Raw genomic sequence first — 22,986 nt, forward strand, 5'->3', positions numbered from 1 at the left:
CCAATTATCATATATGCCTCTTCGGCATTTTGTTAAGAAAGTTCAATATCCCGAAACGTCGAAATGTCATTGCCGAGGCTTCAGAGAGAAGAACAGAAATTTAATGACGAATAAACAAAATCGCTTTCCGTAGAAAATTACTACCGTGCATAAGTCACGGCTGTAAACTGCAACCACAAGACAAAACACGAATATTTCACGTAAAATAATTTCCTCATTGTCTCGTACGTGAGTAGTTATCTGATCTTTTACTTTGCACAAATCACGTTTCAAAAGTTTTCTGTAAGCAGAAATAGCTGAAAACCTTTTACAAAGCTTCACGCAGCAAATAATGTATCTCGATTAACAGAAGATTTGAATTTAAATATACCTACTGGTGTGTCTACGTTCTTAAATGCATCATATCTACATATATCAAGTGTTACTAAATTCCTGGAATACGTTACCAAGAGTCCAAATTCAATGAACCAAAATTTCTTATCGTTCTAAGAACTATCTATTTATAACTGTATTGATTCAAAGTGTTAGTACTAAATATTACACAATTATGAAGCAATCGGTAATTATGAAACGATTGGTAAATTAACAAACAAGAATATTCAATCAATCAAACTGCCACTATACAGGAGAAATATCGCGTCGACATTAATAGCAAGACAGTACTCTAAAAATAACGACCGTTAGCCGTTAGATTTGTTTCATAGCCTGAACATTGCAACGTACGAACGAGTTTGAAATTAATTGTCCATAGAATTTAACCATACATACACGTATAATATATTTATTTACAACATTGGTGTGCATTTAATGAAAAATACGTACATCAGACTATTCGTTCAATTCTTCCAAATCGACATCATACACCGACAATTGTCCTCTGTAACGTTTTGAATTATCACACATGATGCATGTAATTTCTTACACGCAATGGTACATACATATGTCCATATAGGCAAACAAAAAAAATTGTGCTGCCATCTACGAAAAAGTGTCCAAGCTACTGACCAAATACATACAGTGACTCAATCACAGCTTCTATAGGACACGACACAACAATGGCATCCGTAATCTTATTGGTCTTATTATATCTGTAGTCTCTGCCAAACCTCTTGTACCAATTTAGATAGCTATCTTCTAACCTTTTGAGGTGAAAACGCTTTTCTTTAAAAAAATCAATTACATATGTACATACATACTATTCAAACAAACAAGGGGTAATCGCTATGGAATAACACTGACGTTTAAGTTTTCAATAAATAAAAATCCACCGGAGCTGATGTTTAAATCATATTCTTATATGTAAATTGTAGTTAAAATTTCACCACAGACGACGTACATGAATAGACATGCTATCCAATGCTTTTTCGTGACCAGATTTTGAGGGGTCCCAAGTAGGGTTGAATCGATACCACCAAGGTATCGATACTTTTACTCATAACTACTTTTGTATGAAGGTATCGATACCTACTCGGTATCGAATTATATTTTTCTAACCTTGATACCCAACACAAAAGTTGTTTCTGCGTTGAGTGGAGAAGGGATACAACATACAACACCGATGTAATACCTCCACCCACTACAGCCGTAAAAGAATCCCTCGCCAATAGCCCCATTAGAAAGAGAGACAGCTACTCCAGCTATTGCCCTGTCTCTCTTGTGTCGACTTCAGTCCTCCCATAAGGGCGCGCAATCTATTATATGGATATGTCTATGTGCATTGTATACCATGAAGTATTACGACCTAATAAGAGGGAACTCTCGTTGAAACTTGGCGACTGTGTCAGTTTACCGAAGTGGGGTGGACACACAACTATTTCGACCGTCGATGTTCGTCGACACATAATGAACAGTCACGAATGCTTACGAAGCGTCCTATCATACGAAGAGTTTCTCAGAAGCGAACGAATCAGAAAAATCGCCGAATAGTGGGACAACGTTCTTGCCAGAGAATTTCTGTGTTGCGCAGCGAGGATAGAATGCGAGCATATCGTTTCAAGGAAGTGCAAGGAAGGCACGTCTTCTCGAAAGATGCGAAGTAGTTAACAGTGGTTAGCGCGAGTGTTGGCTTCGTTGGCTTGTTCATTCTTCTCTCTAGACAGTGATACGCATATATGAGTGATTGTACCAAGCAGCCAGTGCGGTGCACTCGGCGCAGTAAAATTGTTCGCGAGTGTCCTCGGAATCGTGTCGTATTGTGTGGTGTCGCGCGAAGGTCGTGAACATTTGTGAGATTATTCGAGAAGCTTGCCCATCCGGAAGCACGTTACGAAAAGGTTAAAAGGAAAGGTGGACGATCCTCCTTGGAAAGCCTCGGTAAAATGGCGGTGATCGGTACTCCGATTGGCGCTAAGCGATAGAAGAGGATCGCATTCCGATCACGCTCTCCAAATTTTGTTTTGATCCAGTTGGATAGGTATCGTCGTTGAAACCGGTCGATTCGCGTTATCTCCGATCATTTGGTTTCATTCTCTCGTCGCCCTATCCCTTCCTTCCCTCTTGTTTTTAACCATATAACTACGAAAAATCTTGAACGGCGTCCCATTCACGAGTATATATCATCCAATCAAGGAGGATCAAGGTGGTAAGGGACCACCGACGGAAACTGTTCTAAACGGCCGCGATGCCGCATCGTTCCAACCTCGAATTTTTCGAACGGCCGAACGACAAGGACAACTCTATAAAATCCTCGTCGGCTTATCTGTAGGTGAGTCTTGCCACGAGTGCATCCTCAATTTTCACCTATCCACCTATTCTAAATAAGTACGGTGTTGCTTGTCCCGTCAACGCCGTCCCAAATTTTCAGCCATGAGCCATACTCGAGATTTCACCGTGAAATCATCCCGAGCACGTCTATTCTTTGTTGTTATTTTGTCCATCTCGAGCGAGTCGGAGTTAGGTTAGGCCTTTGATATCGATGACTCTGCATCTTAACGAGTAACCAGGTTGTTTTCGTTCCTATCGCCCTTCTAACGGTTCTCTTTCGTCGAATGTCGAGATGCTTGAGCTTTCTTGCTCTTTCTTGCGCTTTTGACGCATATACTACTTATTTATCCTCCGCTTCTTTTTCGGTCGAGGTCACCGATGCATTTCCTTATGCAGTCTTTTTAAAATAATAACCGTCCGCGACGTCAATGATACATTTTCTCATGGTTTGTTAGACTTTCTCAAGCTCGAGGTTTGAAACAACGTTGATACCGCTTTAAGGATACAATGTCGCAATTTGTTGCGTCTATATTGGGATTCTTTTTTTAACTGATAAAGATTGCTTCTTTTCGTATTGCGATATGTCGTCTGGTTAATCAGGTTTCACCAACTTTTTCGGACACATGTACGAGAAAATTTTTTACGGGTATTGATGGAAACAATAGTTCTATTTTTAGTCGTATTATTACCTTTGTGAAACGGAAAATTTGTATAACCACTTTGAAATTAATTCAATCATTTTGCTCATACAAAAAATAACGTCTTTTCATTTATTAGAGAATATTTTCCTGTAATGATGAAATATATCTCAGAACAGTAATTCTAGAATGTAATTTCTTTGTACTTTCAATTATGATTATTTCACAGTTCTTCAAACAAAGCAGCTAATTTTGAAAAGTGAAAACCTCATACAGTGTAACTTATAGAAATATATTTAAAATATAAATGTTTCATAAGTATGTAATTTTATTATACATATGTACATGTAAAAGGTTACATTGTCATGTTACTTTCTTTATTTGTAAATGCACATTAGTAATGAAAGATTTCCTTTGTGCATCGTAGTAATTGGAAAAATTATTCTGAACTATTAACCTTTTTGATTTTATATTGTATTATTAGTACTTTTGTATTGTTTGTTAATAGTTTGTATGTATTTCAGATTTTAAATTTACAAAGGAAGCTTTTATCTGCCAAAATGAAAATTGACAGAAGTAGGTTGAAAAAGTGCATTTCTGAAGCGGTAGGTGCTTTTAAATTATTAAGTCAACATATTATAGATAAAATCTTGATTAAATGAATCATATAAAGGTTTGAGTGTTTTAATATACTATATTAACAAAGTACTTTGTTTTCTTTTAGCCGGCAGAATGTCAGGCTCTTATAAATAAGCTGCGTTCATGCTCCCATGCAGAATTGCTGGAGGAGCTGAAGCAAATAGATGCATGGACCTTTGGAAAATGTGAACTGTTCCATTGGATTGATGTATTGGATCTTAATGACAATATTTTGGAAGAAGCTGCTGCAAGAAGTCCCGACAATCCATGGGAATTAGCTTGTGATCTTCCTCAAAACAGAGAGGTATAATGAATTACCACAATTGTGTGTGTGTGTGCGCATATAACTTTGGATTCTTCACTTCACAACATTATTGATTGAACACTCATTCTCACGGCATTTGTACAACAGTATGGAACATCTGGTGTCCTTGTTATCAAGCTGTGATATGCATGTTGTTCTCGGTGTTCTAAATCTTCTCTACATGTTCAGTAAACGTAGTAATTTCATTACACGTTTAAACAGTGATAAAAGACAAGCTTTAATAAGTAGACTTAATCATCTGGCTGAGGTTGGTGTATTTTAAGATATGATTTTTTATAATAGTCATACAACATGAGAATTTCTTAAATTCCCTTGTCTTTCAATTTTAGAGCTGGGGTGGAAAAGAAAATGGATTTGGTTTGGCAGAATGTTGTAAAGAATTTCCAGACAAGGTAATCAAAATTTCATGCAATCTACCCTGTCTCATTTTGCTCAATATGCATATGTATATAAATATATATAATATTACTGCTTTTTCATAATGTTTTAGCCACTTCCAGCAAGTGCTACGACATTACATTTTGAATTCTATGCAGAGAATTCAAACACAGACACAACGGGTACCGTGGTGAACACTGGTACAAAAAAACTTGGGCAGACAAATTTTGTAACGTATATACACATAGAGAATGTGGATAAACTTGGTAAAACACCAGCACAAATAATGAATGATTTATTAAAAGTCTATAATGTACCTCAAGATCGACAGGTAAATATGGAAAACCAAAGAAATAAATAATAAGGTGAAAAAAGAAATAAATAAGGATCCACATTTCTATTTTAGATGGCGCTGTTCACACACATAAGACTGGCACACAGTTTTTCCGACTACCGAAGACGTTTACAATGTGTGCAAGCTCGGCTGCAAGCGTTGTCAGTACTTGTATATAATAATGCGCTTCAGGAAAATGCAGATAGTTTGCTGCATGCTGGGCTTTTAGAAGAATTAGTAGAATTAATGGAACTTCCGCACGCACATCTTGTTGAGATGCGTGCAGCAGCATTGCGGACTCTTACTAGTATCATTCATTTGGACCGTAATCCACATTTTCCAAAGTATGCAAAATGGAAACGATTCTGCAGAGATTCTTCCAAGATTTCACGGTCATAAGTCACACTTACTTGTAATTATATTTTCAGAAAACCTGGTTCACGGTTGAATATGATAATCGATGTTACCGGAGCAAGTTCGTATCACGGATTTTTCCCTGTATCAATTCGTACGTGCATTTCGCAGTTGACTTCGCCACCACTGGATGGACCACCATTTCCTTTGCAACTCGCAACGGCATTGTTTAGCTTCCTGTATCATTTAGCCAGCTACGAAGCTGGAGGTGAAGCGCTCATTAGTTGCGGAATGATGGAAAGCTTGTTGAAAATTATGAACTGGCCTGGCACTGAACTGGAGCATATAACCGTAAGACCTCTTTGAACTCTAATAAATCTCATTTTACTAAGCACCGACTGCCACTGTGAATGGTTTTTTTCTTTTTTTTCTTTTTTTTTTCTCTGTATAGTTCGGTACAAGGGCAGTTCGCGTAATAGACTTGATGACAAACATAGATATGCAAGCATTCCAAGCTCACAATGGCCTAGCAAGTTTTATCAATCGTATCGACATGGAGGTGAACGTATGCCGAAAGGAACAACCGTTTGAGATTGAACCGTATATATACCCGGATAATCCACAGTCATCCCGCGAAAGATCTATAGAAAGGGACGAGGAATCAACGTCAACGCGACGTTTAAACGAGCCCTTTGATGAACGCGAGGAATCCTCGAATCCTATGGAGTTCTCCGAAGATGAGAACATGACCTCAAAGATCGAAGACAAAAACGAACAAATGCCAGATTGCTCTGCAGTGAAAACTGGGAAAACGTGTTTGCCCCAGCGAGCTGCGCTTTTAAAGTCAATGTTAAATTTTGTAAAGAAAACAATCCAGGATCCGGCGTTCTCTGATAGCATTAGGCATGTCATGGAGGGCACCTTACCCTCCTCTTTGAAACACATTATCAGTAATTCCGAGTATTATGGTCCTTCGTTGTTTCTTCTTGCTACCGATGTCGTAACGGTCTATGTTTTTCAAGAACCGTCATTACTATCCTCCCTACAAGATAATGGATTGACTGACATTGTATTACATGCTTTACTTATTAAAGAAGTAAGTGAATAGGGATAGTAGAAACGACGATTACTATAGTAACATTGGCTAATGTTCTGAAATTTCATCAATTCAACACAGGTTCCTGCAACTAGAGAAGTTCTAGGCTCATTACCTAACGTGTTCAGCGCTCTCTGTTTAAATCAGCGTGGATTGGAGTCGTTCGTAAAACGACGTCCATTTGGACGGTTATTTAAAGTCTTACTATCGCCAGTCTACCTTTCCGCGATGAGAAGGCGTCGAAGTGCAGATCCTTTGGGTGACACGGCGACGAATCTAGGCAACGCCATGGACGAACTAATGAGACACCAACCGAGTTTGAAGGTTGATGCAATCGCTGCCATCATAAAAGTACGGTCTTTTCGAAATATGCGTATTACACAGTGTTCATAGAATGTGTTGCGACATTACTTTTTACCTGTTACCATACATATAAAATGTTTATGATAAGAATGTTTTATACATCATTTTAGCTGTTAGAGAAACTTTGTGTCTTGGGCTGTGATCCTCGATACGTGTGTCTACGAGCTGCAAGTAAATCCGATAATTCGCCATCGAATTCAACGTCTGGAAATCGCCAGTCTTCTGGACAATCCGTTGGAGTCGGAGTCGGAGACTCCGGCGGCGGCGGAGGAGGCGGAGGAGGTGGAAGTAGTAGCGACGAAGAAGAAGAAGATGAAGAGGAAGCCAGTACAAGTTCTCATCCTCAGCGCGAGGAACAACCGTCGCCATCGCCGGCTCAACCTGGTCCACCGCCGCAGCCAAGGGAAAAAACACCGATAGCTCTGGTGGAATACATACACAACGTTATGAAATTCGTCGACGCTATTCTCAGTAACAACTCTACGGACGATCATTGTAGAGAATTCGTTGCCCAGAAAGGTCTAGTGCCGCTATTGTCCATTCTGGGATTACCTAATCTTCCAGTGGACTATCCAGTTGCGCAGGCGGCTCAGTCTGTAGCAACAGTTTGTAAAAGTATCTTGGTAAGTATTCCGGATAAGATGTTGCCATTCAATAAATGTCGTATGGATTGTAGAAATGTTCCTCCGATTTTCAGAATCTTGCGCACGAGCCACTAGTGCTGAAGACTGGCCTGTCTCAGTTGAACGAAGTGCTGAATTTATTGAAACCTCTCCACAATCACACGGACACATCTGGTGGTTCTGTTTTGTTACACGAACTTGCGTCTGCCCCGAATTTGGAGACTGCTTTTACGAGCGACACTGCAACACCTTTGCTGCATGCCATGAACGCTGCTCATGGATATGTAGTAATGTTTGTTCACGTGTGCCGCACTAGCCAAAGCGAAGTTAGGAATCTGTCTATGAACCACTGGGGATCTGGGCTTGGTTTAACTGTCTTGAAAGGTCTCACACAGCTATATATGTCGCTGGTTTGGGAAAGCACACTGTTGCTGGCACTGTGCAGTGAGGACAGTATACCAGCCGGATGCGACTTTGGAAAGGAAGATATGGAGAAATTGGTGCCACCTGAGTTAAAGGTATGCCCGCAGTCTGTTCATTAAATGGATACGTAGAAGGGTCGAAATCGGTTTCTGCACACTAAACTTTCAATCGTTCTGTTGGACATTCTGTTTCGAAAGATGAACAAAATTTTGCTTTTCTTTCAACGATGTACTTAGATAATACTAAGTCTTAGTTTTTAATAAGTTTGGAACGATTTATGACATATTATTTCAAATTAATGAACTAGAACGATGGCGAAACTTCTGGCTGGTCAGGTGGTGTATCCTCAGATATGGGAAGTAATGGAATGACTACAGCCATGGAAGCCTTGAGTACAGATCCACCACCTGTACCCATGGAGGTACAAAAATTATAAATTCTAACAATTAGTCGTATATATTATGGGACAAAGTAGAGAGACACATGCTTTAAGTACATATATAGATTGTAACCCTAATCTTTAACTTAAAGTTATTCCATATTAAAATTTTCATTCTTTTTAGGTGGACGATAAACCAAATGCTGCTGGTGCAGGCAGAGTATCGCCAAGTTCCTATCAGCTCAAGTACATTAAACCTTTATTGGGGGCTTCGTCTAGATTGGGCAGAGCACTGGCAGAGTTGTTTGGTCTACTTGTAAAGGTACTTCACAGATCTTTACTCGCCAGTAATATTTCAAACAGTCTCTAAGTAGCATTTTCGGTATTATTAAAAGCTTTCCAAGTTGTATATATATTTCTAATATTTGTCATTTAAATCTATGCAGCTTTGCATGGGTTCCCCGATGAGACAACGTAGAGGACAACAGATGCCTTTAACACCAGCTCTACCTTCGCCAGCAGCTAGAAGCGTGGCAACTGCCTTAAATTCTTTATTGATCCGTGGATTGACGTGGGATCAATTACCTCCATCGCGGATACCCAAGTTTAAATTGACCTTCTTGATATGCTCTCTAGGTTTCACATCGCCGATGCTGTTTGATGAAAAGAGGCATCCGTATCATTTGATGCTTCAAAAATTTGTTAGACAAGGCGGGCAGTATGCATTTTTTCAGTAAGTTGACGAGCAGCCAGTAAATAAATGTCACTGTCATTTTGGAACTGCTATGTGCAGTAATGTACAGTAGTGTGTTACTATTGATAATGGTACTAATTTATTTTCAGCACTTTTCGTTGGGCATTATCTGGCGAAGGACAGTTTCCTGTGTCAGAAGGATTAGAACATCCTAATTTGCCAGACGGCACTGGAGAATTCTTAGACGCATGGCTTATGCTTTTGGAGAAAATGGTGAATCCTAAAGCTATTTTAGATTCGCCGCATCTTATCACTCCAAAGTTTACTGGAATATACAAAATGTATGAATTCGATCCGATAAAGTACCTCACCAATATTCACAAGGTACGAAGATATCGGATATATTGGTAATTTTATAATTAAATAGTTTATAACATGCTTATTCGTTTGATTTGCATTACAGAAAGCCTTTGAGGCGGTGATGCTAATGTGGGGCAAGAAACCTTTGAAAAACTATGGAGCTCGTATGACAGAATCAATTTTGTCTATTTTACGGCATATCTTGAGGGGTGAAAAAATTATTAAGGTATATATACTAAAAATTCGAATTATACAGCATTCGTAGATAGATCACATTATTATTCTATAAATAACATATATTAACAGGAACGTACGGAGAAGGAAGAAATTAGCGAGGGAGCAATTACTGGCAGCACCAGCGGTACCAGTGGAATTGGAAGGACAGGAGCAGGAGCCATCTCTGACCGCAGAGAGGAACCGGAATCAGAAGTAAATCAAGAACATCTCAGACAGTTGATGGACATGGGATTCAGTAGAGCACATTGCATTGAAGCTTTGCTGCATACGTTAACGGTTGAACAAGCCACAGATTACCTTCTTACTAATCCTGCTACGCTACGTAGATCGGTACGTAACGAACGAAACCGATTCTTGAGATATTATTAAATTCTTACTTGAAGAAAATACATTTAACATTTAACTGCTTCATAATCTTACTTAGGATGTGCCAGCCGGAGACGGTAGTGGTCAAGGTCTCATAATGGACTTAGAATTGGACGATGACCAAATAATGCATGCCATCGCAATGTCATTAGGAGAAACAGAAACGCGAAAAGCTTCTGGTTTAGAAAAGTTCCCGGAGGAGCTTATTTGCGAACCTACTATAACGAGCAGTATAGATGAATTTACAAATACTGCTTTGAGCCAGTGTTTAAATTTGTTGGATCTCATGCCTGACACCGTATACAGAATCTGTGATCTATTGGTTACAATTACAAAGAGGAACGGAGATGAGTGGCGGAATAACATGTTGCTACAACTTATAAAAGAGATCGGTAGTCTAGTGGATTACTTGATTGACATCGCCGAAAGTCAAGATCCAAACGCTGGTACAAGATTAGTAGAATGCGAAGAAGCTAACAAAGTTGCTGGACGTATTTATCTTTACACTTTATTCTTCGAAGGGACACTCCAAGAAATGCGAGTAGCTTGCGCCCAAATTGTGAAACAATGTGGTGTCTCAGAATTACTCGTACGGTTGTTGGTAGTAAGCGAGGGACCGCTTACAGCTAATAAAAATAAAGTTTCCAAAGATAACAAGGATGGGACAGCTACTACAAAAACTCCAAAGTGGCTTGCACCTTTGCTGCTTCTCATAGACCGCTTAGAAAAAGTGGCAATATCAACACTGAGGACACTGTTAATGCACAAGGTGACACGCAGAGTCTGGAAATGGTTTGACTTGAATACAGGAGAATGGACAGTGTACTCTCCAATAAACAATCGAATAATCAACGATGCTTACTGGGCTGATGAACCTAGTGTACGGATCACGTGCAGCAGACGTAGATACCTGATCACCTTTTCGTCAATGACACAAGTGAACGAGGAAAGTGACAACAGAAGACCGATCACAATGAATTTCAAATTGTTCCCTGTGGCCGATTATGGTCCGGTGGAGCACATGAGGAAGACGTTTGTACAGGGACTGGATCCTAGTGTGATCCCAAGCATTATACGTACCTGTGTAAAATTATTGGCGATTCCGGTGGATCGAGATGCCTTGCACGCGTTAATGAAGGTCTGTTTACGATTGACGCGAGATTACGAGAATGCAGCGATCTTTGCTCGCGAAGGTGGTGTGAAACTTCTATTGGAAATGACACAGGCGAGCAGTTTCATCGGATGTATCAGTCTAAGTACCCTACTTATTCGGCATACTTTAGAGGAATCAAATACGCTTCGGCAAGCCATGGAGAAGGTTATTCGAACTCGCACCCAGGGCAACATACCTCCACCGTACAAAGAAATTTTGTTTATGACTCGTCAGATCAGCAGTGCTGTTTGTCGTAATCCAGAAGTCTATAGAGAAGTTTGCGAAAAGATTCTCAGAGTGGACGTTAGCCTGTTAAGACGAGATTTTGATCACAGATTAATCGTGAAAGCTCTACCTCCGAGCCAGTCGCAGAATACCACGATGGCGGAAGAAGTATCGGAAGTATCGGTATATGTGGTACAAGACCTATTGAATGCTCTTATAAAATCTGTGCCAGTTATTCCTGACGATGGTGCAGCGTCCCCTACCGGAAGTCCCGAGAAGAAAACGTCTCACTCGAATTCTACCGTAGGAACGACATCTTCTAGACGAGACGGTCTTAGAAACAACGCGACAACAACGAACGATCCTTTGGACGACGACGATCAAGTCTCCCAGATAATCCCACTGAAAATCTACCCGGATGTCGGTAACAACGGTAAAGTCGAGCCGGAAGAAGCAAAGAAGCCTTTGTTAGCCAAGTCTGCGATTCTAAAGATACTCGCGGAAGCTGTTCGTTCTTACAACGGAATCGCCGACTTAATTACGGAGCATGTGTACGTTGCTGAGCAAGGTGAGATGGTGACAGAAGACACAACTGCGCTTGCTTTCCTTTTGGACAAGCTTCTACCGATGTTGCCGGAGAATTCGAGCGACAGACAATGCAGTAGCACGGCACGAATGTTGATAGCTGCTATTGCCTCCTGTAACCATTCTCCGGATGTCCAAACAACCTTGGTCACCGAAGTGAAGGCCGCGTTAACGAGAACGTTGGCGCTTCCCGAAAGCTCGGAGAAACACGCGCAACTTCAGTTGTTGATCGGTCTGATATCGACCATGATCGACAGCTGTCCGCCAACACCGAATAATCAGTTGAGAGCCTCTTTAAAGATGCACCAGTACAATAATGTCAATTATATCGTGAGGATCATGTTGAGAAAGGGTATAATCACCGACTTGGCAAAAATCCCACACAGTCTCGATCTTTCCAGTCCAAACATGGCTGGCACCATCAACGCCGCCCTGAAACCTCTCGAGACACTTTCCAGAATCATAAATCAACCAATGCCAGGCACTGTGCATAATAAATTTTCAAAGCCTAAAAACAGAACGGTTCCGGAGGACCCGATCGGGGAACAAACGGAAACCACAACGTCCGAGGCAACTCACGCGGTTGGCGAGGAAGCGAACGAAGATGCTGAAAATACTGAACACGATATATCCGTCACTGCCGAGAGCCTTGAACCTACTTCAGAGGGTCAGGTGCACGAGGAGGGTGACGAAGCTGCATTGGAAGACATCATGGATCAGCTGCTTGAAAGGTAACCATATGCAAATGATGTTACTTAGTATAAATTACTTGCGTCCTGTCAGGATTCTTCGTTATAGCGATCAAACTGACAGTATAAATATAATATCCATTATCTTAGATACCTATAAGCTACTGTACTTATAATCAAGTAGTGTACTATTTTCCAGGGACGGCTCAGCCGTGACAGAAGAACAGTCTTCTCGGTCGCACAGGCCAATGGATATTGACGACGAAAGTCTTGCTATACGCGACGGGGAGGCTGACTTTGACCCTACACGATTTCTATCTTCTTCGGTTCCTGATAATCCTTCCTTTCGAAAAGGTTTTCCTTCTAACATGAATGTTGTATCTTCTAGGAGGATCTAATGAGTTCCGATTCAGATTCCGATAGCAATCCCTCCGATGATAATGAAGACGAAGTACAAGATGAAGAAGACGAGGAAGAGGAGGAGGAAGATGATGGTAATTCAGTCATAATTATTGAAATCGTATTTACCGATACAAGAATACACAGTAAAGGCGGATATTATGAATATATTTCATTAGGAGAGGAGAATGAAGAAGAGGAAGAGGAGGAGGAAGAAGGCTCTTCTAATTACGAAGAGGATGGAATCGAGTTTTATGAAGATGTCGAAAGTGGTGTCTTCAGAATGTTCCCATCTACCGAACGTGACGGAAGTAACGTTGTAATGATTCAACATAATATTGACAATCAGGACAATTTGAACACTTCCACTCCTGTTACACCACGACCCAGTATTCCATGGACTACTACATTTCCTCTACCTCTGGGGCTTTTCGAAGACCCATCTTCAGTTTCCGAAGGCAATGGTACGGTCAGACTGTTGTAATACTATACATTAATATACGGAATGTCTCAGTAACATAAACAAATTATTACATATATACAATCGGAGGGTTAAAGATTAACGAACTTTTGTTCTTCCTTAGGTATAAATTCTCACCCGTTGCTAATACCACAGGGCAGTTTGGACGTTGCTAGTACAAGAGCTCCGAGAGCTCCACGGCAACGGAGGTATCAGTTCCTTCAAATACAAAATCCACGAAATCCGAATCCGCCAGTAATCTTACAAAGGTGAATTAACTCGAACTAAATACGTTAAGTATAATTCGATCGTGTCTAAAATTGCAAAAAAATAAAGTAACGGTTTTGGGTGCGAAAGTAATGAAATACTTAGTAGCATGCATAATGTGATGTATTTTGATCATGTACATTACAAGTTAATTTTATACCAATGTACGACGTATAATTGTAGGTTATTAGGACCAGCCGCACAAGCGATTCCCCTGCCTGCTAGTCAGGTTTTAGCCTCCAGCTTCCGAGACACGCGTGTCGTTGTAATGGATAATGGTCTTGGAATCTTTACCAATCAGGAAGAGGAACAATTTGATTTCGTGGTCGGTAGAAAAACTCTCATGATATTTTAAAATTATTTCATACATATTATTTACAATGTATTAATCACGTCTAACATTTTTAGGATCAATCTGGCTATCTTTTTGGACCCAGTCTAGCAGCCACGTTGAACAACATTCCAACAGCATTGCATTGGTGGATTGAAGAAAGTAAACTGTTGGATGGAGATTCTCAGGCAGACTGTTGCGCTGGTAATTAGTGGATACCGTGTAAAAATTTTCTTCGTAAAACAAAAAAAAGAACTCATATATTATCTTGAAATTTTCCGTTCAAGGTGTTGTATTTAAATTGATTCCTAACCTGGTGAAGCATCGAGATGCTGAACTAGCTGAACGAAAAGAGAGGCGTAAGAAGCAACACAGTTCTGAAAAGAAAGGTGAAAAAGATGGCAAAGAGGAGAAAGATCATCTAAATAATACGGAATGTATGTTAATTATTCTTGTCTCCTTCTTTACCACGAAAACTATCCATCAGGATTACGGTATTAAATGGCACATTTATTTCAGCGAGTTCTTCCACTGTGATACCTATAGAAGAGCAAATATCGGCGGCTTCAACGTCCCAAAGAGAGGACGCGAGTAACCTGGTCACTTGCATCGAAACCACTCCTGTCGAAGCAACTCGACAGGAACGTACGCCCGACGAAGATATAATCGACGTGACCGGCGAAATGGAAGTAACAGTCCAAGATGACGAGGAACGACCTCCGCCGCCTCCACCACACGAGCAAGTAACGCCCTCGGAGCCTAGAGACCCACGAATAAGTAATAGAAACTCAACTTTGGAACTGGCAGAGAGTATCGTCGACTCCGTACTCGGCCCATGTGCGACTGAAGCAAGCCGACTAAGACAGTCGGAACGGCCCGCAGAAGCATCGAATCCCAACGAAACGTCTAGTCGGCCCAACGCATCCATAGTAGTTGATTTTAGTCAAGAAGGTAACGAAGACTTGTTAAGAGAAAGTGTCTCGTTTGATTGGATCAGAAGGCTTTTAACCGATGACAGTCAATCAAACGTTGAACGAAATGCAAATGTACTCAATCAAGATCCCACCACTTCAGCATCAGAAAACATTAATCCAGAGCCGTCAGAACAGCAACAACCGCAACAACAACAGCAACAACAGCAACAACAACAACAACCAGAACAATCACAACAACAGCAGCCACAGGAGCAACAACTACCAGATGGAGTGGATCCATCCTTCTTGGCTGCTCTGCCAGAAGACATGCGTGACGAAGTCATAGCTGAACAGCTTCGGTAATTGTGTTTAGTTGTGTTTAGTTTGTCTTCCAATTTGTAACCCAGACCAACTGTTGTAAATGTTGCAAATTCAGATATGAAAATGAAAATAATTTAAAATTGTTGCAGACTTCAACGAATTCGCATACGAGCTCAAGCTACCGTCGTTGAGGAATTAACCGGACCGGTTGAGGTTAATCCTGAATTTTTGGCTGCCTTACCACCAGCGATTCAGGAAGAAGTACTTGCGCAACAACGCTTAGAGCAACAACGACATGCGGCCGCGTCTGCTAATCCAGATGATCCGGTTGATGCAGCCGCGTTTTTCCAGAATTTGCAACCTTCTTTGAGACAAGCGGTGAGCGTTTGAAATATTAGGAATTACGCGTGTCCCTCACCGCTATTACCGCAACTGGTACTTATAGTTTTATTCGATTCATTTAGATATTGACCGACATGGAGGAGTCACAGATATCCGTTCTTCCGCCAGATCTGGCACAAGAAGCTCAAAATCTTCGGAGAGAATGGGAGGCTCGAAATCGAGATTTAATGCAACAAAGATTTCTTAGTCATGTTAGTCAAGGAAATGCTACCTTGTCCAGTATATTAAGGCATTCTGGTAGATGCGTGTGTGTGTGTGTGTGTCTTGCAAACAGCAAAGTGTAAAAACATAATTAAATATTATTAAAACAGGTAGAGGTGGTGCTACACGTTATGCAATTCAGGCGGTAGCACAAAGAGGACAATGGGATCCGTTGATGCGTGGTGATACTAGTATAACACACCAGGGTGCGGGTCTCCGACTCAGAGGCAGACAATTGCTGGACCATGAGTCGATGGCCTGCCTATTGGTATTACTGTTTGTTGATGAACCAAAAATTAATACATTAAGGTTTCATAGAGTTATCAGGAATCTTTGCTATCACGGTAGTACAAGAGACTGGGTAGTCAAAGTTTTACTAAGTATCATGGAAAAAAGTAACGATGAGAATAAAGATATTGCTGTGGATTTCGGTGGAAAATTCAAAAGAAAAAGTTTGATGCCCACGATGGACTACTGGTAAATAGAGGCGTTCAATTCAAACACTGAAAATTGGTATCGCAGAATAAGGTGTATTGTAAACTCCCGTCTGTTTTGCAGTTCTCCCAAACTTGTCGATCAAAGGAACAACGCACAGTCGTGGTTAAATATCAGCATCGATGCTGCACTTGGCTGCCGAGCAAACGTTTTTCATATTGTTAGACACGGTGGTAAGAAATCAGAGAGGCAAGGCAGCAGTATCGCCATTCACCCACAAGCTGCACCCACAGTGTGCAGGTGAGTTGCTTTAATGATACAGAGATTCAAAACTAGAATGTGTTGCGATTTAATGTCTTCAAAATTCATATCGATTCGAATTGTATTCGAATTTTTTATGATCCCTGGATATTTTGTGCCAATTAAGCCTAAAGAGTCCGAAGAGAAGGATTCAAACAATAAGGATGAGGCTTGCTCAAAGGGCAAGTCCGCCTCGAAACCAGGAAAGAGCGACCAACCGGATTTCTGGGATATTTTATTAAAACTAGACTCGTGTGCCTCGAAGAAAGGAAAGTCAGTTGCCAGGACACATTCAAATTCGAACTTGGGAAACGAACCAGAACATAGTACGGCTACTTTTGAAGCTTCTGCCTTCGGTCAATTAATTTCTATGTTGAATTGGTCAGTCATCAAGCGTAGCAGTCAGTTAACAGATAAATTATTGCGACTGTTGTCACTGATCTCAATCGGGTTGACGGAAGTGAACCCGTACCACAGACAGGAGGGAAATAAAACTAAAAAGACCGAAGGCAACAAAGAACTGAGTGTAGCTGCACCTGAAGAACATCTCAGATTGGCTGTACAAGTACTGACTAGCAAAAGTTGTTCCGAAGAGGGTCTGGAAGATGCAACTGCTCTGTTGCTTAATTTGTCTCACTGCCCTGACCCAACTAGGCAACTGGTAAGGTTATCATCGTTAAATATGCCGTTCGATTAAACAATACACACAATACATATTTTATTTATTTTATACTTGTTCAGATATTAAAATTACTCATGGAAGGCGCAATGGAACTGGCTAACATGGTCTGCGAACACATAAAAGATTTAATGATGGAATTGAAGGTTTTGAATCGCGAATTAAGAAGGAATTCTATGGAAGAGCAACCTTCAACTAGTACTGGTGGATCCCGTGGAATTCTCATGGACAGGTACATGTTTTGTACTATAAATTACTGTGTTATTGGTGGTTACGCTAACCTAACCTACCATTTAAATCCTGATTACTTTTTACAGGTTTACAAACGAAAGTGTAGTTGTTACTGCTCCAAGCAAGGTCAAAGCTGGAAGTGATCTTCAGCTGCCATCAATGGCTGCTCTTGTTAGTAAAACCTCTAGTCAGGCATTCTTCTTGAGAATACTTAAAGTAATTGTACAAATAAGGGAGGCCGTACGTCTGGCAAACGCTAAGAAGACAAGTACGTCTAGAGAGTGTAATTTTAATAATTTTGATAAATAAGAACTGTTAATGTCTCATTGAATTTCTATTTTTTAACACCACCTACAGCCAATCAGACTACGGAAGGTACCGGTGAGACTGCAAGTACGAATCAAGCTCCAGATGAAGGTACATGATTTAACACATTATATTTGTTAGACAAATTATGTGTGGCTATTATACATTATACACGACTGTAAATTAAAAAGTATCGCGAAGTGCAAATTTCTGTGATTCCATCTGTGAGAAAACATTTCGGAATAAGAAAATTTTGCACACTTGCAAACTAATATCCAAATTGAATCGAATATTCGTTAAAAGAAGAACTGAACAAATTTGTATGAATAATAAAATTTTAATATATGTTTAAAAGCCGATGATAATGCCGACGGTGATGTGCCTATGGATACGACGCAAGCAAACTCATCTCAGTCTGACAATGTGAAATCAACTGTCGCCTCTGATGGTAAATAATGACAAATAGGCAGCTTCTTCTAATGTTGTATTAGAGTTCTTGTGTGCAACATTTTTTTTTTTAGTGGAGTTTGTAAACCATTCAAAAATCTCTTGTAGATACTTTTTATGATCATCGAATTAAACTAGCGTTCGAAGAACAGATGATTTAGAATGACAAACTAGTCTGCACAGCTATATAGAAATAATTTATTTTTTTCATATGTAGACATAGGTGGACAATCATTATCTTTATTTTGCAGGTGAAGAAAAACTTCCATTGTTAAGTGAATGTTTAGTACTGGATCATTTATGGGAAACACTCAGCGCCTGTCTATTGGAATTAGAATATACTCCAGATCATCACGCTGTTTTAGTTTTACAGGTGAATCCTCGATATACTAGATAAGTGGTCTTTGATTAATAATTTACGTTGGATTAGAGTGTTCACTATAGGTAATTGTACTTTCTAGCCTGCCGTGGAGGCCTTTTTCCTAGTTCACTCATCGTCTAGCGCCTCTCGGGAACGTCAACTGACTACAAATGCAGAAAACCGCGAGGTTGTACCAGACCTGGCGCCGGTGTCGCCGATATATTCGGACAACGAGGGCACATCCCAATCGGAAGCCGCTATTAACACTTCCTGGGACATGACACCTCCTCCACAAAAAACATTACCACCGGACCAAGTCAAGTTCCTTAAATTTGCTGGTACACATTTCTCGTCTATCGTATCACCTCTGGTATACCTAACGTTGTTAAACAAGAAGCTTCAGTGGAAATATTTTCTTCGCAGAAACACATAGAACTGTTTTAAATCAAATCCTTCGTCAGACAACTACACATTTGGCGGATGGGCCATTCTCTGTGTTAGTGGATCACACGAGAGTCCTTGATTTCGACGTGAAGAGGCGGTATTTCCGAGCAGAATTGGAACGAATGGACGAAGGTATTCGAAGGGAAGAACTGGCCGTGCATGTACGCAGAAGCCATGTATTCGAAGACTCGTTCCGAGAGCTTCACAGGCGAAACGCCGACGAATGGAAAAACCGATTTTACATTGTCTTTGAAGGTAGAAAAATACTACTATTTCATCGTACCTTTTCACCTATGTCTATTTAGTTGCGTAGCGAATGTTGTACTCATTGTTACTGTTAAATCGTAGGCGAAGAAGGACAGGATGCCGGAGGATTGCTCAGGGAGTGGTATGTCATCATTTCCAGAGAGATTTTCAATCCTATGTACGCTCTGTTTACTGTGAGTCCTGGTGACCGAGTGACATACATGATCAATTCTTCTTCGCATTGCAATCCCAATCATTTGTGTTATTATAAATTCGTCGGTCGTGTTATTGGTAAGCTCTTTCTTATACGAAGCTGTTAATTAAGTATAGAATGAACCTGATATTAAATATACTCTGTGTTACGTTACACGCGGTCATAATAAGCGATGTTCGTGCTACGAGCGGAAGTTGAGATAACAAGCGCAAACAACGTGTGACACGAACAATTATTTTTACAGCTAAAGCAATTTACGACAACAAGCTCCTGGAATGTTATTTCACGCGAAGTTTTTATAAGCACATCTTGGGAATATTGGTGAAGCACACGGATATGGAAAGCGAAGATTATAGTTTTTACAAAGGATTGGTATACCTTACGGAACACAATATCGCCGATCTTGGATACGAATTAACCTTCTCTACAGAGGTTATATTTATTACATATTGGTGTTTGATTGAAACCGAAACTTTTATCCAAAACTTAAAAAACTGCTTTTCTACGTACATTTCTAGGTGAATGAATTCGGTGTAAACGATGTTCGAGATCTAATACCAAATGGACGGAATATCGTCGTTACCGAAGAAACGAAATTAGAATACATTCGACTTGTTTGTCAAATGAAAATGACTGGAGCAATTCGAAAACAGTAAGAGAAATAAAATATAAGCCTCGACAACTTTAAACGACATTACTTTTTAATTAATTATACAAGTTGCCCAAGTTGTCAGAACTGTTACGAACCATTAACAAACAACGTACCATTTCACAACTATGTTGTTTACAGGTTGAACGCGTTCCTAGAAGGTTTTTATGACATTATTCCAAAACGACTGATTTCCATATTCAACGAGCAGGAACTTGAACTGCTTATCAGTGGATTACCCAACGTAGATATCGAAGATCTTAAAGCCAATACCGAGTATCATAAATATACCGCGACTTCTTTACAAGTGAGTGTATTGCGTCAATCGCCATTTTGAACTATAATTTTTATAGAGAAACGAATTTGCTGACTCTGATACTTCTTATTTGAAAAAAACAAAAAAACTTTAGATCCAATGGTTCTGGCGAGCACTGCGAGGTTTCGATCAAGCAGACAGGGCCAAATTCTTACAATTTGTCACCGGAACGTCAAAAGTGCCGTTACAAGGATTCGCTGCTTTGGAAGGAATGAACGGTGTACAAAAGTTCCAAATTCATCGTGAAGACAGATCGACAGACAGGCTTCCATCAGCTCATACATGGTAAGGTGTCCTCGAGTTAACATATTCAGTGCGGGTGACGCGAACGTACACGTGGTGGCGATGTACTCGTTCTGCTTTGTTGTTCACGTTCATGCTTTTTTTTCTCTATGAAAAAAATACTTTTATTCTTGTTTAAAATCTTATAAAATGTCAAAAGTAGTATAAAGAGATACGTTTTATGGAAAAATTCGCCGTGCGGAACATCTTTCGATTTTTGATACCGCATTCAATGCGTTAAAGAAGAAATAGAAGAAACGAAAGATAGTGTTACTTGTTCACATTGAATATAAATGCACATAGACATCGACAGGCAACATTACAAAAAGTTAATTTTACGTCGGTAATCTATATGATAATGACACTGAATAATCTTTTAATTTGTATCTTTTGCACAGTTTTAATCAGCTGGATCTACCCGTTTACGAAACGTATGACAAGCTCCGTACGAATTTACTGAAGGCGATCCATGAATGCAGCGAAGGGTTCGGTTTCGCCTAAATTCTTTGCTAGGTTGAGCAAATCATGCGGCAATTTCGCACGAAAGCTCGAAGAGCGAAGACAACGGGTATAAACAATAAAATAGAGTAAGGGAAGTCGAGAAAGACAAAGAAATGAGAAAAAAAAATTGCTAAACAATTGTAAAAGTACCGTAAGAACGCTTGATCTTCGCTCAAGATCTAGTATAAAATGTTTACTCTGCTATATGCATATTAAAACTAAAAAGGCGTATGTATATACGTATAGTTAACGATGATTGTAATTACCGATGATTCGTCGCTAGAGTTTATTTTGTTGAACGATCTTAAGGGAGAGACGCAGAGCTTAACGATAATTCCCGACAAGGAAGGAGAAGACTTAATCGGACACAAATTTAGTTAAGGACCTCTACGATTAAGATATAAACAAATAAGGAGAAAGAACTCGGTGTAATTCATCGTTAAGAGAAAGTGGCGGGCTTTTGAATTGAATGTAATATAAATTGCAATTCGAAGCCGAAAGCTCTCCTCTTTAGCAGAGATTTTGACAGGGGGTGAGGAACGAACAGTTTTTTTGGTTTTGCCGTACGTGAGGAGGCAAAGAAGTGAAGGTAACAGATGAAAATGATGGAAGAAACGTATGCCTGTGATCGGTCAGAATACGTGTTTATTTCTTCAAAGATATACGTGAAAGAAAAGAGATGTACAAGTGAGAGATGCTAGAATGCATAGAAGAAACATTTAAGTGTGTGATTACATGGGTATATATGGATGTGTACATGTGTATGTGTGCGCGTGTACGTGTAGTGTGTATGATACTTGAACAAGAGTGTGAGAGAGAGAGAGAGAGAGAGAGACAGGATTATTCAAGAATCGATTAGACATGAGCCTAAAATACGAAAAAAGAAAACATTTCAAGATGTGTTCTACCCTTACACTCGCAAAAACATCTATGGTTGTACACTATTAGTATTAATAATTATAATATTATCTAATTCTTAATCGATAGTAATTATCATTAATTAATATCGTTTTAATATTAATCATTGGAGAAACGTGATGTTGAAAAAACGGAAATCGTGTCACTTTCTTCCCTTTTCTTTTTTCCTATGGACAGCGCGCAATCGCTCGTCCGCTCGCCTGGTTATCTCCGAATCCGATCCTCGATGTTCCTCTGCCAATCTTTATCAACTTCTGCTCTGAGAAAGTAAAATTTCAACTTTGCAAATCGAAAGGATGTTAATTTTTGTAAACACATCGAATGGGACAATATATATATATCGTTTTTGGAAGAGAGAGAGAGAGAGAGAGAGAGAGAGAGAGAGAATGAATGAAAGGGAGAGAGAGGAAAGCATATAGATCCACATTGGAAACTCTTCGCGATACTGTTAGGGAAGTTATTGCTTAGGAATTCGCAGAATAAACTAAATGTTGTATTTCTTATAAATCAATTGCGTTTTTTTTTAATACACGGAGACACCTCTTAATTACTGCAGCTTACATTTGAAACAAAAGTACATCTTACGAAACGCAGGAAAGTGGAATGTTCCAACAGATGTTGATAATCTAAAATTGAAGACGTGAAGGAAGCTAGTCCCGCTTAAACGTAATCACCTGCCCCATATTGAAATATGACAGGTATCCTTGACCCAATCATCAGTTTTAACATGTTCTTTTGCTCCTATTATACTTAATATCGAGAAACGGTAAACCGTCGCTCTTGTCAGCATCTCTTCGG

The 22,986-nt window shown here is 39.9% G+C and overlaps 1 protein-coding gene across 1 annotated transcript; it reads left to right on the top strand.

The window, feature by feature from the left end:
- The first annotated feature begins 3,895 nt into the window (after positions 1–3,895).
- Positions 3,896–22,552, top strand: LOC107191462 (E3 ubiquitin-protein ligase HUWE1). Its single transcript, XM_015580520.1, is given in 44 exon segments — positions 3,896–3,946; positions 4,066–4,284; positions 4,286–4,552; positions 4,635–4,697; positions 4,796–5,014; positions 5,090–5,361; positions 5,446–5,722; positions 5,823–6,467; positions 6,549–6,818; positions 6,941–7,453; positions 7,528–7,971; positions 8,184–8,297; positions 8,440–8,577; positions 8,702–8,988; positions 9,099–9,333; positions 9,413–9,535; positions 9,616–9,876; positions 9,971–12,606; positions 12,749–12,890; positions 12,953–13,058; positions 13,143–13,427; positions 13,548–13,692; positions 13,874–14,015; positions 14,099–14,225; positions 14,309–14,458; positions 14,541–15,294; positions 15,406–15,634; positions 15,721–15,901; positions 15,970–16,336; positions 16,418–16,594; positions 16,631–17,255; positions 17,336–17,505; positions 17,591–17,772; positions 17,862–17,921; positions 18,166–18,258; positions 18,515–18,630; positions 18,719–18,956; positions 19,042–19,317; positions 19,411–19,599; positions 19,767–19,954; positions 20,041–20,174; positions 20,313–20,478; positions 20,582–20,772; positions 21,168–22,552. Coding segments are annotated over 44 exon segments (12,564 nt in total). The 5' UTR covers positions 3,896–3,901; the 3' UTR covers positions 21,271–22,552.
- Positions 22,553–22,986: the final 434 nt, after the last annotated feature.

The sequence above is a fragment of the Dufourea novaeangliae genome, unplaced genomic scaffold (genome assembly GCF_001272555.1).
Source record: "Dufourea novaeangliae isolate 0120121106 unplaced genomic scaffold, ASM127255v1 scaffold267, whole genome shotgun sequence".
Taxonomy (NCBI): domain Eukaryota; kingdom Metazoa; phylum Arthropoda; class Insecta; order Hymenoptera; family Halictidae; genus Dufourea; species Dufourea novaeangliae.